General features: G+C 40.5%; 1 protein-coding gene across 1 annotated transcript in view; it reads left to right on the plus strand.

Moving 5' to 3' along the window:
- Positions 1-16,699, plus strand: part of LOC145402854 (potassium channel subfamily T member 2-like) — an 812,106-nt gene that overhangs the window by 779,126 nt on the left and 16,281 nt on the right. The window contains exon 33 of the mRNA XM_080274763.1: positions 5,017-5,215. Coding sequence (XP_080130889.1) covers positions 5,017-5,215 — 199 coding nt within the window. The remainder of the gene's footprint in view (positions 1-5,016; positions 5,216-16,699) is intronic.

The raw sequence follows: 16,699 nt of genomic DNA on the forward strand, positions 1-16,699 counted from the left end.
GGGCATCCTTCAGGCCAAAAGGTAGGTTACTGTACTCCCAATGACCGTCTGGTGAGGAATATGTGGTTAACGGTCGTGGCTTCTCATCTACTGATATCTGATGGAATCCCTGCCTTAAATCTAAACTACCGTACTAAATATTGTGATTTCTCCTAACTCGGAATAGGTGTGTGTGTGATATTTGGCAACGGGAGGTGGTCCGCTACTAACTGCTTATTCAAGTGCCAAAAATGGAAACAGATCCGTAATTCACCATCTTTCTTGGCCACTGGGACCAGGGGTGAACAATAAGGGTATCCGGAGGGACGTATGATATTTTGCTGTCTTAAGTCATTCAGTTGTTGGCTAAGAGTCTCACGATACTTAGCCGGTATTGTATGAGGGTGACAAATCATGTCATGTCCCCGTGGCACGATATGATGTAGGAAATAGGTGCAGTAGTCAGTGGTTCGTTAGGCAAAGAGAACATATGAGGATGTTTTTCGCACAAGGCGTTTAAGGGCATCGTTCTTCCAACTATGAGGTGAAAACAATTCATCTGTAACCATATTAAGTCTCCTCAACCTTTCCTCCCTCTGCGTTACAGAAGCAGTTTGACTTTGCTTGTTGTCCTTTCATCCCACCTTACCTCCTCAAATGCTTACACTGTGCCTACCCTATACCTGCCAGAGATACTGATCCGGTCAGGAGCAGCGTTAATAAGGGCAACAGGTACCCTGGACATTCCACTCACGACACCTGAGTTTTCACCAACATTCGTTGGTACAACTGGTTTTGCCTAGGCAATACTACTTCTGTCCCAGTACACTAATTTTGCATAGTATAAACTAGTTCTGACCAACTTTGGGCTTCAATTGCAGCCTGTGTATACGGTAAACTCTCAGTTATTCAACATATAGTGGCCAAGTACCCCGCAACCCCCCCAAGGAGGTCTAACCCCCTACAAAATCATGTACTGGCCTGTACTGTATAGCTGTTCAGACATAAAGAAAATAAAAAACATTAAATATTGCAATAAGCATGATAACGTCATTGTACTATACATGGGGCCTTGATGTTACAAGTAATTACAGAATATATATATATATATATATATATATATATATATATATATATATATATATACATATATATATATATATATATATATATATATATATATATATATATATATATATATCCTATGAGAAAAAGGAGATTTGGTGTTTGATTACCACCAACTTATACATATAACGCTATGCAAAGCGATTCTAAACAAGACTAAAGGTTATTTACATGTAAAATAAACACACAGTATATAGGTCTTCCATTCTTACACAGTAGGCCCTACATGCTTAAGTGGTATATGTTCACAGAGTAATAAGTTTTTCCAGTCATTTGTTAAATTAGAGTTACCATGAAACCGGTTCTGTGTATGCAGGGATATGTTTTTCATTATAAAAGCTGACTTTGACAGACCATAACATGATCCATCTCCTTTTTCGCCCCACTTACTGTTTTTCTCACACTTTTCTCCTTCTTCTTTCTTTCCTGTCCTTTTTCTTTCTTCTCCTTCTTTCCTTTTCTCCTCTAGTGACTTCTGTCTCTTTTTCTTATTAAAGTTGCATCCGAAAGCAATAGAAAGAGACATGTTTACATAAGCCCACATACCGGTAAGCAGCAAAATTAGTAAAAGGGAAAAAAAAAATGGCGTCAGTAACGAGAACAATGTTTACCAATGCTTACACAAGCGATTTAGCCTCTACGCAGCTGACATAAGCTTTACCCTACTCTCTCTCTCTCTCTCTCTCTCTCTCCAGTGACGAAGGCACTAGTGGGATGAAACCACCACCAACAGGATCAAATTTTTATAAAAATAAGGGCTACTGTAATTTTTCTTGAAGAATATGAGTCATGAAGATGATGCAGGCGAATCCTAGCATGTTCATTCCCCTTAATTTTACTTTTTTTTTGGGGGGGAGGGAGGGGGCAGTACAATAAACTTTCAATAACCAGTTGTAATTCAGTGAAGCCCTACGCCAAATTCTATGAAATGTCAGATATCGCATATCTGGCTCAACATTAGGCTCTGAGCTTAATATCGTGATTCTGTCGGTCTCGATCATCTATCCTACAAACTTTACCTTGCGGAAAAGAAAACTAAGCATATAAAAACTCTACAGTAATGATACACTCAGGTAATACAGTACTGTACGTAGTGTACTATTACGTGCACTCACCTAGTGGTGAAATCGATGGGGTGAGACAGCACTGGAGCGTTCGCACTCGTAAACAGTGCAGTACAGTAGACAACACAGGTGTAATTTAACAATCACAACAGAGCACTACGACAGGAGCACTTACAAGCCATTAGCTTTGCAATACAATGCAGTACAGTAGCTCGAACATACAACGCCACAGAGTTAGTCAAGGCACCAGACTTTTGCAACCGCATGGTCAGAAGAGCGGAGACTGTACGGGCACGTCATCACACTATGACATCCATGGGCGAGAATTAGTGATGTGTGGTTCGTGAACGATCCGGCTCATAAAGCCAACCGGCTCTTTTCAGCGAACGATGGGAGCCGGCTCCACTTTGGGAGCCGTTTACTTTTTATTTTCTTGGTAAATTAATAAAAGATAGAATGGTAGAATGGTCCCTCATTTGTTAAATACGACCCGGAAACACCGCTTCTCAATCACTACTAAAAACCAGGCAGAGTGAGACATCTGTTTGTTGTTAAAGATAATCTATGCAGGTAACCCCCACCTGCGCATGTGGAGGTTTAGTAACAAGGCACCAACATAGAGTTGCCAGATTGGGCATTACAAGAGCAATGTCCTCCATATGGCCTTTGAATTGAAATATACACTATGTGCAGGGGTAATTTGATTTTACCAACTGTAAATGCTGATTATGCATTATCTTATTAGCACTGAGAATGTTTCAAGATGTTTAAAGAGAAAAATATATTTGTGGAATTCACATTTTTGTGACTGCATCCATTTTTTTTTTTTTTTTTAACAATGTGCATTATTGCTAAATTTGGGCAAACTTTATAAAAACCAATGTGGTACTAAATAAGGAGCCATCTGGGAGCCGAAAGAGCCGGCTCTCTTGACTGAACTGAGCCAAATGATCCGGCTCCCTTGAAAGAGCCGGAATTCCCATCACTAGCGAGGAAGAGAGCGCGGCGGACGGCGGTATTCATGGCGCACCAGATAAGCCACACCCATGATGGATATTGATTGGGTAGCAAGTAGCAGGCATTTTCGTTGGCTCCCGAGTTTTGAGATTTCCCCTGGCGCAGGTTGGTTACCGTTTACGAGCACTGGACCCCTGATTAAGTCCCATTTCGGCGCCAGATGTTTCATAATTGCTTTAATAGAGCCAAGATAGCTTCTCCGGATATTTCACCGATGGATAATTGAGAGTTTACTGTATTGAAAAATACACAATTGAATTCAGTAAGGTATGGTCGATTGTTTGACTCAGCAATAATAATGCCCAGTAAAAGCAGAAATACACATGATCCTCACATCACATGCCTGGATACACAATATCAGCACTGCTACATAAAAAAAGCAAAATAATAATGTGCAGTGTGAGTATAAAACTTACTGTCCTTGCATCTGTTTCATTCTGTTTGGTAACTAGACTGAAATGATGTCATTTATTGTAATCAGGAATTCCAGGTTAAAAACAAACCTACCAGGAATTTGTGTTTGGGTGATGATGCAAATTGAGCAGATTTAAATTTATGGGCTTCCAAGGGAATTTTATTAAATTCAGCCATTTGCTGTGACAGATAATGACATGCTGGTTAGTGTGCCAACACGCAGTTGGCATCTGGTAAGCTAACTGTGTATAATTTGTTTCTTTTGGCAGGTGTGTGAATATTTAGTGGGTTGATATAAGTAAACTTGTGTCTGTTTATGTATGTACCCACCATTCACTCATTTGATGTACCTTCAGGAGATTCCACAGAGTGACAAGTCAAATGGCATATTGTAACCCAGGAAACTATTATATATGTTAGGTGGTAACAAAAAATAAGGTAATTTGGGTTTTATTGTTCATGCAATGTCACTCAGAGGTTGGCAAATGGCCATTCTTACCAAAAATGTCCGGGATGAATAGCCTAACCATGGGTGCATACACTCCTAATGGAACAAGACAGGTGTTATGCTGTACTGTTTCTTTTTTGTCAAGGGAGAGAGGAGGTAGAGGTAGAATAATGACGATTTATTTATTAAGTTTATTCTTACTTAGATTACGGTTGTGGTGTTGTCTTATTTGTGTGAAAAAAAGATAGTCCTATACTGTGTAAAGTTTGTTTTGGTGTGGAGCTGTATGTAGTGTGAGACAAATATCCTGACTCCGTGTGTCACAGTGATGCCTTCAGGTGGTGACACTGTCATAACCTTACAGCAGATCTTGCTAGTTACAGAAGTACATTAAATCACTCCGTAATCCCCCACAAGAGGATGGTGGACAACAGAAGGATATTTTCAGCATGCAGTCAACTAGGTATATGTCCAGATCAGCCTACAGCCACAACAATTAAGGCAACATCATAACTCTGTCTTACGCTTAATAAAGTTTTCTGGCAGCATGAACAGAATAAGAACTTGTATCCCCAGTTTGAAGGGGGTTAAAGTATAGCTTATAACAATGTTTTCTGTATTTTCATTTTTTTTATGACACCAGCACTGATGTTCAGAGATATGCATCCAGCCAAGACCACTTTCAGCACAGATTACATTTGAGTGGCACAACTCACAAGTCCACTATCTCCCACTGCACCTTTATTTATATTTCTGTTGTGATTTGATAAGGTCACAATAATATGGCTTTAACCTCACCACATCAGCATTGATCACCACAGATACATAATCCAGCCCCGCCCATGCAGCACGGAAGACATTTGAATATTGCAACTCATGTCACAAGTCCACCTGCCTTTTTGAAAAATTCATCATCCATCGGAGTATTATTATCATGCTTTTATCTCTAACCAACGCTAATCCCTACAGATACATCATCCGGCCCAGCCCATTCTCAGCACAGAAGACATTTGAGCGACACAACTCCCGTCGCAAGTCCAACATCTCCTTGTGTGAGACAAGGCGGCGCAGCACCACCATCTCCAGACCCCCACCCCTCACCACCGCACCAAAATCAAACTCTCTTAGCCTACCGGACAGCCCTCAGATCTCACCCGGTGAGCCCATAGTTCAGCAACCCCTGCCTTCCCTACCATTCCCTCACTCACCAGCCTGGGCTTCTCATAGATCTGGTAAGCTAACTCTCTCTCTCTGCTTTCTCTTTGCACTTTTTATATTTCTCTTGATTTTCATAGATACCTCGTACAGTAGATCTAGTAATCACAGTGTCTCCCCTTCACTCGCTGTCCCGTTCTAACTTTCTCTTGTGTAATAATTCTCTTCTCTTTCCTTAACACTGTCTGTCACATTCTTGTTACTAATGTCTACTAACTCTTTCATGTATTCCATTTTTTGTGATTTTTGTGAATGCCCCTGACAATCTTTGCACATACCTCCTTTTCCTCCACCATTTTTCTCTAATGTGTACTAACTTTCTCCCTTGCTACCTATTTTGTGAAAATCTTTCTTGTCACCTACTCATTCTCCCCTCCCTCCCTCCTCTCTCCTTTTTTGTTACTCTCTCTTGCCCTTCTTTCATTTTCCATATCATTTTCTCTGGTGTTTATTGTATAAGCTAACTCCCTGTTCCTTTCCTCCCTTTATTAGGGCATCCCTAACAGTCTTGTCACCTTTTCATATTCACCCCCTCCCTTTTATTTATTTATTTATATTTTTTTTGTTGCATATCCCTACTTATGACAACACATCGCTTGGAATTTTTTCAGGGCTGAATTCATGAGTGGTTTTAACCATTTTCAGTAAAAAAAAAAAAAAAAAGTCTCCAAAACAGTGAATTTGTATTAAAAAAATATTTTGTCATGATTTCACATTAGTGTTTACTCTAGTTGGTTTGTTAGGTAAAACTTAAAAGTATAAACAAGCAGTCTTATACATACACTATGTTTAACCAGCCGCATCCCCTTGATGTATATAGACATCCACAAGTTTTGTCACTGTCAGTCCCGTTGACGTATATAAATGCGCATCAATTGCAAGGTCCCTAATTTGCAAAATTTTCAATTTCCGCGTGTGATTTTTGGTACGTATACACGGGACACCTTTCTGCTACAAGATGCCAGGCAGGGACAATACCTTACCCCGTATGATCTCCCCCCTCCCCTCCGCACGCCATTGTCTTGGCAATTCACCTGTTACCAGTGACCTGGCCAGTAAAGACATGTCGTGCCATGGTACGAAATTCAGGGCCAGAGTTATTCCCCAATCGATGACAACGTGGAGCACAAAGTTTACGTAGCATTAGAGGAAGAAACAGTCAGAAATGATGATCAGGTAATGTTGCCAAAAAAGTTCAGGTATGTTGATGTGTTTGGTGAGTGAAACAATGCTTATATTGCCTCTATTACTGTGTGAAAACCAGTATACTCTCGTACTACATATAAATTTGTAGCAAATAAATAAATAAGTACTGTTTATGAGTGGTGTGGAATAGTTACCCTCCCATAGAACTCGTTTTCTTTGGAGCCAGCCTGATAGAAAACCCAGTAAGGTAAGGGATACAGCTACCTGTATCGAGTATTTTAAACCTTAGGTGAGCGATTTCCTTACAAATTTTCGATGTTTCTCACCAAAAGCGGAAGTTTGACCCCCCAAAATTTTTTTTTCCAAAATTAGTCGGGATTGGGGGAATCAGTGGTGGAAAATCGGTCGGGACAGGGCGGGTTAAGAGTTTATATAATATGCCCCCAATTCTTTGTTGATTGAATTGTTTATTCCATGCGTGTGTGTGTGTGTGTGTGGCTATTGGTATTATTTTGACATTTTCCTCCTTGTAATGTCACTTCCTACCCTACCGTGTCACCAGATTCACAAATAAATTTAAAATCAATTGTCAGTTGTAAATCAGGAAGCTCAGACTGTAGAAGCTTCCCATGTTTCTTGTTCTTTCTGTATGAGAAGACAACTAGCATGAGATGTTTTCTGTTTTTGTTGGAAGGACACAGAAGGAAGTGTGCAGAAACTTCTTTTATCCTTTGTTCTTCCTGCAAACCAGTGTCTGAGTAATGAGTGAGAGTTGATCATACTGTGATTATGTTTCATAATCCCACCCCTTAGCTCCTGGTAAGTCACTCCCCACACTGACTCCTTCACTTCAATGAGACAGTTTTAATTTTGTTAGCGTTATCTTCAGAAAAAAATTATTCAGGTTGGAAAGGAATATATAGAATTTGTTCATTTAGTATGGTTATTAGAGATTTTTCCTGAGCTAACAAAAACCATCTGCAGGTAGCAAGAACAGAAAAATGTCATTGGACTGAAAAGATTAAAATAATGTTACGTTGCAAAACAGCTGCTAATTGAAACTCATTTTTTTTTTTTTTTTTTTTTTTTTTTTTTTTTGCACAAACCAGCTTCATGGATGCTGGAGAGGGATACTTTCTCATGCTGGCACTCTACTGATATAACTCAGTAGCTCTGCTGTCCGCTCGCCAGTAAACATATTATTTCCTCTACCACATCCCCTACCCCCTGAAAGGAGACTGGTGGACTGCAGAAGAACACACTGAGTCAGAACAGTCCGTCAGGCTATCGTTCAGATGAGCGTAGGGCCGCCACAACTTAAGTGTTTACCACCCCCTCCAGACCCATAAGCCTTTCCTTCCGTCTGTCAGCCTCCCATTCCATAACAGGAACAACATTCATTGTTACTAGTGTTGTTTCTCAACACTGGTCATGCCAGGCCAAGCAGACCCATCAGCCACAGAAAAGCAACTACCGCTATGTGGTCTCTCCATATGTTCCCTACACGGTTGATGTTGTCTGTCACAACGTGGCACGTGCAGTGTTGCATCATACCGCTATGTGGTCTCTCCATATGTTCCCTACACGGTTGATGTGTCTGTGTCACAGCGTGGCATGTGTTGTGCAGTGTTGCATCATACCGCTATGTGGTCTCCATATGTTCCCTACACGGTTGATGTTGTGTCTGTGTCACAGCGTGGCATGTGTTGTGCAGTGTTGCATCAGGTAGGTTATGTTGTTTGGGCATACTCTGCAAAAGGGCATGTGTTAGTCTGTTATTCACCAGTAGCGCATCTGACCTGAGGGCCATATTCTAGGTGGCATAGGAGACTCCATAATTATCATTTCATCATTCCAATAGAGTTTGTATATTACATTTTAACATTATCTTGAATTGGTATCATTGTGATATTGATATAGTTCACAACAGTAACAAGAGAATTTATTGCTTCAGTAACATAAAAGAAGATTATTAAAGCGTGATGTGCAAAAGAAGTTGCTTTGGAGGAGACATTATAAATCTCTGAAGCAATCAGAAATATAGGCCTGAGGTATCCTTTGTGCTGACTAATAACATGAATACTAAATATAAGGGAGCTGTGTGGAAAATATGCGTCATCATATTCTGAATGGTACAGGGAGACTTTGTAGTACCTATTCCTGAGTGATTTATTATCCGTTATTTCTAGACATTCATTTTTATTTACGTTGTGATAGTACTGATATAGTTTGCATCTATAACATTCAAGACAATAGGTATAAAGGTGGCACAGTACGTGCAAAGTAAATACAGTTAACCTTTGATATACCGAACCCTCTTTTGATGAATTTCGGTTTTAATGACCACCGTGGGCTGGCCGAATTTTATGTTCATTTAAGGATTTTTTTTCAGTAAAAGAATGGACGCGCGGGAAACTCCGACCGGCGTGGAGTCCCAGCACACACACACACGCACGTGTGCGGGCGAGAATGTAAACAAGACAGACGACACACCTCCGCAGGAAGACTCCCGAAAATTTGCCATTGTTTTAGTACACTGGATGAAATCCCGTCTCCAAACTGTCTGTGACTAAAGTTAAAGGTGTAGAGATTCCCCTATATAATTGAAACATTTGGATGCTCTCTGGGAGCTGTAGTGAAAGCGGAAAATTGGAGGTGGGGGAAGCAGAGCGGCGCTGTTTATGGTCGACGAATGTGGTGATTCGAGTGATCTGACCATCAAACCGACAAGCGTGAGTTAATATCAGTATTAATAATTAGTTTAGAATTTCAAGGCGGAGTGGAGCTGTATATGGTTGATAAATGTGGTGATTTCGAGGGATTTGACCATCAAACTGACAAGCGTGAGTTAATCTATCTATCTGTATACCTAGGCTGCTTCCCCCAAGCTTCCCCCAAGGAATGGAAGGTAGCTGAGACGGGACGACACACTCCCAATTTACTCATCCACTCAAACACATTCATATCTTAGCCCCGAGGAGAGGAGAGTCAGATCCTCACCGCACCACACGGCACGACGGTCAACTGCGCAGTGCAATCAGTGACATCTGCAGCAGGGCCCGACAACAGAGCTGGTTTACCCCTGCCCCATCATAGTGGACCCATCCTCTTACCCTGACCTGATCAGCTGATCAGACCAAATGCGGGAGAATATTCCCTCAGGGCTGTGTCATCATTTATTCATTCACAATTTCTCTCGTCATTTCTATCACGCACAATCATTCTTCCTTGCTCAACAGATATCCCTTAATAAAAGCATTAATGATTAGAATTTCAAAGGTGGAAGCGGTAATCGAGAACATAAACAAATGACAGTTCAAAGACAAAGAGAGGTGAACAAAAGATGAGCAGAAGCTAAGTACGGCCAAGGAGAGAGCCCTTAAGATAGCGTTTCTTAACCTTTTCCGACCTCAGCACCCCCCTTGTAATAAGGTCTCAGTCCAGCACGCTTCTACATCTGGTTACTGGGACTGGAGTTGCTACACTACTGCAGGGTTAAAGTAAAGTGAAGTACTGCCTGACTGTTTATTTTATACTGTCTAAAAAAAAAAAAAAAAAAAAAAGCCAATACTAAGCAAATCCAGTAAGAAAAAATATAATGCAGCATTTTCCAGCACCCCCTAAAATTGATTTCAGCACCCCCTGGAGGTGCAAGCACCCCAGGTTAAGAAACGCTGCCTTAAGACGAAAGTACGTGATTAAGAAAATAAAGAACTGAGAAAGAAATTGACTGAAACTGACCGTAAGACCGAGAAGGTATGTACAGCTCTGGAACGAGTGCAAGAGCAAACGGGATGGGTGGTTAAAGGGCGTGAAGAGATTTCAGAATGAGAAATAATAAAACATCACAGTGAAGAAGATAAAAGATCGGCAGACAACCAAGGAGGTATCTTCAAAAGTGAAGTGGTTACGTTTTGCAAAAAAATAAATAAATAAATAAATAAAAGGCAGTTGTGAGGAACACAGATGAAATACATGTGTGATCATCTTCAGAGTTGAGGAGAGAGAACAGAAAGCAAAGCAGGCTTGGAAGAACGAAGAGATTACCAAGATTAGGGAATTATTTACTAAGATAAATGAAGTAGGAAGAAGTTTTGGGAGCAGCACATAGGCTAAGTGATGATGAAATCTGAAAAAAAAAAAAAAAAATCTAAACTCCGATGAGAGAACTAGACTGAAAGCATTGCAGGATGAGCCTAAAAACAAAAATGAGGAAAAGATTAGAGGGACAAAGTTTTTGTTTATTTGTTTGTTTTTAGAGTGAAGGACATGAAACTTAAAAAGTGGTATATAAAGAAGGACTAAAGAGAAAAGTAGAAAATAATTTGGTAGGCCTAGGTAAACTTAGTGCAAATAAGGAAGAGATTAAGAAATCTCAGGCTCATTTGATAAAGGTAATGTATACAATTGTGGATGGATTGATAAAGAAATTACAACTTGGTGACTGTATTAGGGAAAAGAAGGCAAAAGTGGTATGTCTCGCTGAAACTAAATTAGAGAGTGAATTCATTGCAAATGTGCTTGGTTGGAAAAATTATAATCGTGTGGAGAATACAGAGAGAAAGTATGGAGGAAGGGTGATGATTTTGACTGATAAATAGGTAAATGCAAAAAGGGAACATTTAGAAAATACAAGTGGAAATACTGGGGGTGGAAATGATGGAAGAACATGGAGGAAAGCTGGACACAATAGTGATGTACAGTATAAGACACAACTCTTCCTGAAATTTGGTGAAAACATGCATTGAAGGACGAACATTACGGTACTCGCTTCCTGACATGATCGGGACAGTTAGTACTGGTGTCTGAGGAAACTTTCCGGTTTCGCCAGTGACTCTGCCACAAAATGTTAACAGTGGTTCAGCGTGACTGGTGACCTCTGCCACCTGCGACAATGTGGGTGTGGCAAGCCCTCCATTATGTTTCGTCATTTGTAATTATACATCGGACAAAAGCAGGAACAGAGTTGTGTCTTATACTGTACATGCCACCACGGACTCGAGTATGGTATAGGGATGAATATGAACAGTTAGTGAGTGAGTCGGTAGATATGTTAAAGACGATAATTGAGCGGAGAAACAGATTGCTGCAAGTGACTGATTTTAATTGTAGAGAGGGCGACTGGGAAGGAATTGATGCAGAGAACAATGTGGAAACCTTGGGGTTTAGTCTGATGGAGCTGATAATGGAAAATATGTTAATACAGTTGGATACAATAACACAAGAATTAGATGAGACGATTACACTATCAGGATTGGATCTGATTTTTACAACAAACTGTAGTGATATACAGAAATTACAGTATATTTACCTCCTAGGAAAGAGTGACCACTCGGTTATGGAGATGGAGGTACTGGATGGGGACACGGGAGAATGAGAAGAGACATATCAAAAGAATAGATATAACTATAGGAGAGCGGATTTTGACTCCTTAAGACAATACAGTATTTCGGTAATATGGACTGGTGTGAACTGGAGAGGGGGAAAAAATATCCAGGAGATGTATAATGCCTTAATGAAAATATATGAGGAGGGAGTCAGAAACCATTGTCCTGAAGTTGCTGCAAAAAATGAAGACAAAAAGACTGGTTTAATAAAAGATGAAAGGAGGCACTTGGAATTAGGAATTGAGCATAAGATAAAGTAAGAAAAAGATACTGTATACTGTACTGAAAAGGCTTCGAAAGAGTACAAAGAAGTAAGAAATTAATATGTAAGAGTAAGAAGGAAGAAGGAAAAAAAAAACTAGGATATCGTTAACAAAAGCAAAAAAGAACCCAAACGCTTCTATAGGTTTCTTAATAGTTAAATGAGAACAATGAACAGCATAGTGTGGTTGAGAGATGGCGATGTAACATATGGAAAAGAAGCGGAAATGTGTAACAAAATGAATGATAAATTTCAGTCGGTACTTGTAATGGAAGATGAAATCTTAGAATCTGCAGCAGGAGATGCAACCCCAGAAACTGGAAACAGCAATAGCTGAGAGAAATAAGATACCGTACTTCAGTTGGTGAAAGATACATATGTGAGAAAGGCATTGGGAACGGAAAAAGTAGCTGGTTGGATCGTGAAAGAATGTGCAGATCAGTTAGTGAGGCCCATCTATGATATTATAAGGTTTTCCACAGAAAGTGGAGAGCTACCTACTGAATGGAAAAGAGCAAATGTAGTTCCGATTTATAAAAGTGGTGACAGGGAGGACCCGCCTAACTATAGACCGGTCTCCCTCATTCGTATAGTCTGCAAACAATGTGAAAATGTCCTTAGAAAAAGATGGATAAAACCCCTTGAAGGGCATATGGTAATAACATACAAGCAGTTTGGATTTTGAGAAGGGTAGTCTTGTGCTGTGAAGTTGCTGAGCTTCTATAGCAGAGTGATAAACATTGTTCAAGAAAGGGAAGGATGGGTAGACTGTATTTACCTGGATTTTAAGAAGGCATTTGATAGGGAATTGAAAACCTGTGGTTGGTAAATTGTTGAAATGCTTGGAAAATTATTTGACAGAAAGACAAATGAGAACCGTAATACGAGACAAGTTTTCCCAGAAGAAAAAAAATAGCTTGTGGAATGCCCTAGGGTTCGGTGTTGGCTCCAATTTAGGTTCTTGATAGATATAAAGGACATGCCTGCTGGGTTGAGTACTTACATGAGTTTATTTGCCGACGATGCAAAAATTATGAAACATACTAATGGAATAAATTGTTGTAAGGAATTGCAGAAAGATCTAGATAGACTCTACAAGTGGAGTCAAACGTGGAAAATGGAATTTAGTTTAATAAATGTCGTGTATTGGAAATTTGAGTCTGTGATAAGAGACCATGGTAGCCTATGTGTACAAGATTGGAGATGAAATAATAAGGAAGGCAAAAGAAGAAAAAGACCTTGGTGTGACTATACAGGAAAACCTATCGCCAGAGAAATATATAAACAGGATTACAAGAGGAACTTACGGGTTATTGACCTACAAAAGAGTGGCATGTAATTATGTAGATGAAGAGATGCTGAGAATAACAGTGACCATGATAAGACTAAGACTGGAATATGCAGTAGTGATATGGCCACGACACTTTAAAAAGCATACCAGTAAACTAGAAAGAAAACAAAGGATCGGCACAATATTGACACTGAGTTTGAGGGAGCTGCCATGTGAGGAAAGATTATAACAGTTGAAATTGCCAATCCTAAGAGGGAGAGGAGAGAGAGAGAAGATTTGATTACAATGTTTAGAGGAGTAAGAGAAGCATAACGTGCGGACAGAGAGGATCTCTTTGTGAAAGATGATGGAAGAACAAGAGGGTATGAATTCAAGCTGAGGAAGAGTCGATGCCTCAGTGATGTAAAGAAATGTAGTTTCCCAAACAGAACTATAGACCACTGGGGTAATTTAGAGGGAGAGGTGGTGCAAGGAAAGAGCATCCATGTGTAAATCTAGACTGGGTAATATATAGTTGTAGAAAAGAGGTGGGACAACACGGGCATAGCTCAAATTCTGCATAATACAGTAGGTAAATACAGGTAGGCAATTAGGTAAACACACACACACACACACAGACACACACACACACACACACACACACACACACACACACACACACACACACACTGCATTCCTGAAAGGTACGAATAATCACAGAAAATAGTAAATAGAGCATTTAATGAGAAAAATAGATATTTAGACCTAGCTGTATGTTACTGTGTACGAGTGTACAACCGAACAACGCTCTGTGTTTAACGATCTTAGATAAAGGCCATGACGCCTGGGAAATTACTGAACAGCATTGTGCTTGGCTTTAACGTCAGTGGTCTGGTACCAATTAGTTCGTTATATCGAGGGTTTACTGTAATGAGAAAAGATGCAACAAAGCCTTCTATATCACCTTGTGTTAGGTATAACCAATGACATTTTGTATACGTGTCTGCTGTCTAACTCCACATCCTGGTGTCTTCTCCAGGGTGGCTGGGACATAAGGGCTTTCATATGACCATTGATATATCCCAGCTCTTTGTCAGGCCATTTTACAGAGCTCTTTCTGAGTGCTTTTTAATATGGTTGCAGGTGCCCCTTACTTAATCCTTTTGCTGCCATGAACGTATTTTGGTTACTGAATTCAGGTTCAGTTGAAACCATTTTGTGCAGAGAAGCAGAATTTACTATTTTCTGATCAGGAGGGCTCATAGGAGGCTGGTTTAGGATGTTAAAGTTATTGGGAGGGAAGAGTATGTACAGCATCAAATATTACTGATATGTGACATGGTGCTGAAGGAGCGGGTGGTGAAAATGAGGACTTAGGCACCCAGGAGGAAATATAGATGCTGAAAAACCAAGCAGTGAGGGCCAGCTTCTGTAGAGATGAAGAAAGTTATGGTTAAACAGGGAGACGTTGACAGAAGTGTTAACCCATTTGCACCCAGTGTCCTCAATATAGGACAGAACTGGGCGTTTTCAAAATTTAATAAAGAAGGGAACCCCCGGGTAGGGACCTATGACCTTCGCGACTATGAGCCGACAGGCGGAAGGTGTGCTTAGCACCCTTCCCGCAAAATCCCTCGCACAGGGAATCTGGGAGCCAGTGGTTTAAACACTGGCAAATATATCAGTTTCATTAAACCATTGGTGCAAAGTGTCTGCAATACAGGACAGAACTGGATGTTTTCAAAATTTAATAAAGAAGGGAACCCCCGGGTAGGGACCTATGAGCTTCACGACTATGAGCCGACAGGTGGAGGGTGGTATGCCTAGCACCCTTCCAGCAAAATCACTCGCACAGGAAATCTGGGAGACAATGAGTTTGAGCTCTCAAAAACACTCTCATCAGAGTTACTGATTCAGTGGGTAGATGGACAAGAGGTTCTCCTGGATATAAGGTAACATGGTGGTGGGATGAGGTTGTAGAAGCTTCAGTCAAAAAGAAGACTTTTCCAAGTTTGGAAAAGGGATGGTAACAGAGAGAAATAATTGGCTGCCAAGCCAAAACAGGAGATATACTGGGGAAAATCTGAATCTCAGAGACTTTTACTGGCTAATCTAAACACTGCTGAAAGGAAGGTGGTAAATCAGATGAAGGAGGGAAAACAGGGATATTATGGGTGAGCAGTGTGTGAAGAATAAAGGTAATGATGGACAATGAAGATGTTAAAGACGCCTGGAGAGAGCATTATAACCGGCTACTGAATAAATGTGATTGGAACAGGGAAGGTTTGGAGTCAGTAGATCCAGTGTTTTGCCTTTGGCCTTTGATTGCTGCTGCTACTCTGAGCAGAGCAATAGGCAGGATGCAGCTGGGGAAGGCATCTGGTATGACTGATTTGACTGTTGAAATGTGGAAGGCCTGAGGAGACATAGGAATGGGTTTAGTTACTGATATGATAAATTCAGTTATGTAAGTGTGCCGTCCCAGATAGCTGGCTGAAGAGTGTGATTGTAAGTGTGTACAGGGAGAAGGGTGATGCACTGAAGAGAAGGAAGTCTAGAGACAAAATTTTTGTACGAAATAATGAAGGCAAGGCAGAGAGTCGTTGGAAATATGATAAGGGAAAGAGTGAATGTTGATGTGATGCAGTTTGGGTTTATCTCAGGTAAAGGGACCACTGATGCCATATTCATTATCCAACAGCTTCAAGAAAGTATATTAGAAAGAAGAAGGTGCTGTACTTTGATTTTGTTTATTTAACCGTTCGAAGGGAGGTAGTGAGGCGGGCAATGAAAAATATTGGGATCTGTGAGTGTCTGGTTAGAGTGGTAATGGCTATGGACGAGGTCCCACCAAAAAGAAAACGAACTTTCCAAAAAATAAATTTATTGCTTTATTTACAACTTAATTAAATTTGTCTCCTTCAAAATACTCCTCTCCACTATTCATGCAGCATTTCCAGCATTTCATTTCCCATTCTGGAGCGCATCCTGAAACATGTTTTCAGGGATTGTGTGCAGTTCACGTAACAAATTTTCTTCCTTCCCCTCTGTCGTCAGAAATCATCACCCTCTCAGGGTTGATGTCAACTCTTGGGGAAAAAAAAAAGGGGGGGGGGAGGCCATATCTGGAGAGTTTGGTGGCTGAAGGATGACAGTCATCTCGTGCTTTGCTAAAAAGTCAAGGATAAGAAGTGACGCTTGAGCAAGTTTATTGTCATGGTGCAGTATCCAGACCATAGTCCGCTTTCTATATCCTACCTCCCTCAAACGCCTCAGGATGTCCTAGTAAAACTCTTTGTTGACTGTCTGACCACAAGGAACAAACTCATAATGAATGATGCCCTTCAGTTTTAAGACTCTGACGTGCCCTTT

This window comes from Coenobita brevimanus, chromosome 59 (genome assembly GCF_032717465.1).
Source record: "Coenobita brevimanus isolate Jiangsu-jjx chromosome 59, ASM3271746v2, whole genome shotgun sequence".
NCBI classification, from domain to species: Eukaryota; Metazoa; Arthropoda; class Malacostraca; order Decapoda; family Coenobitidae; genus Coenobita; species Coenobita brevimanus.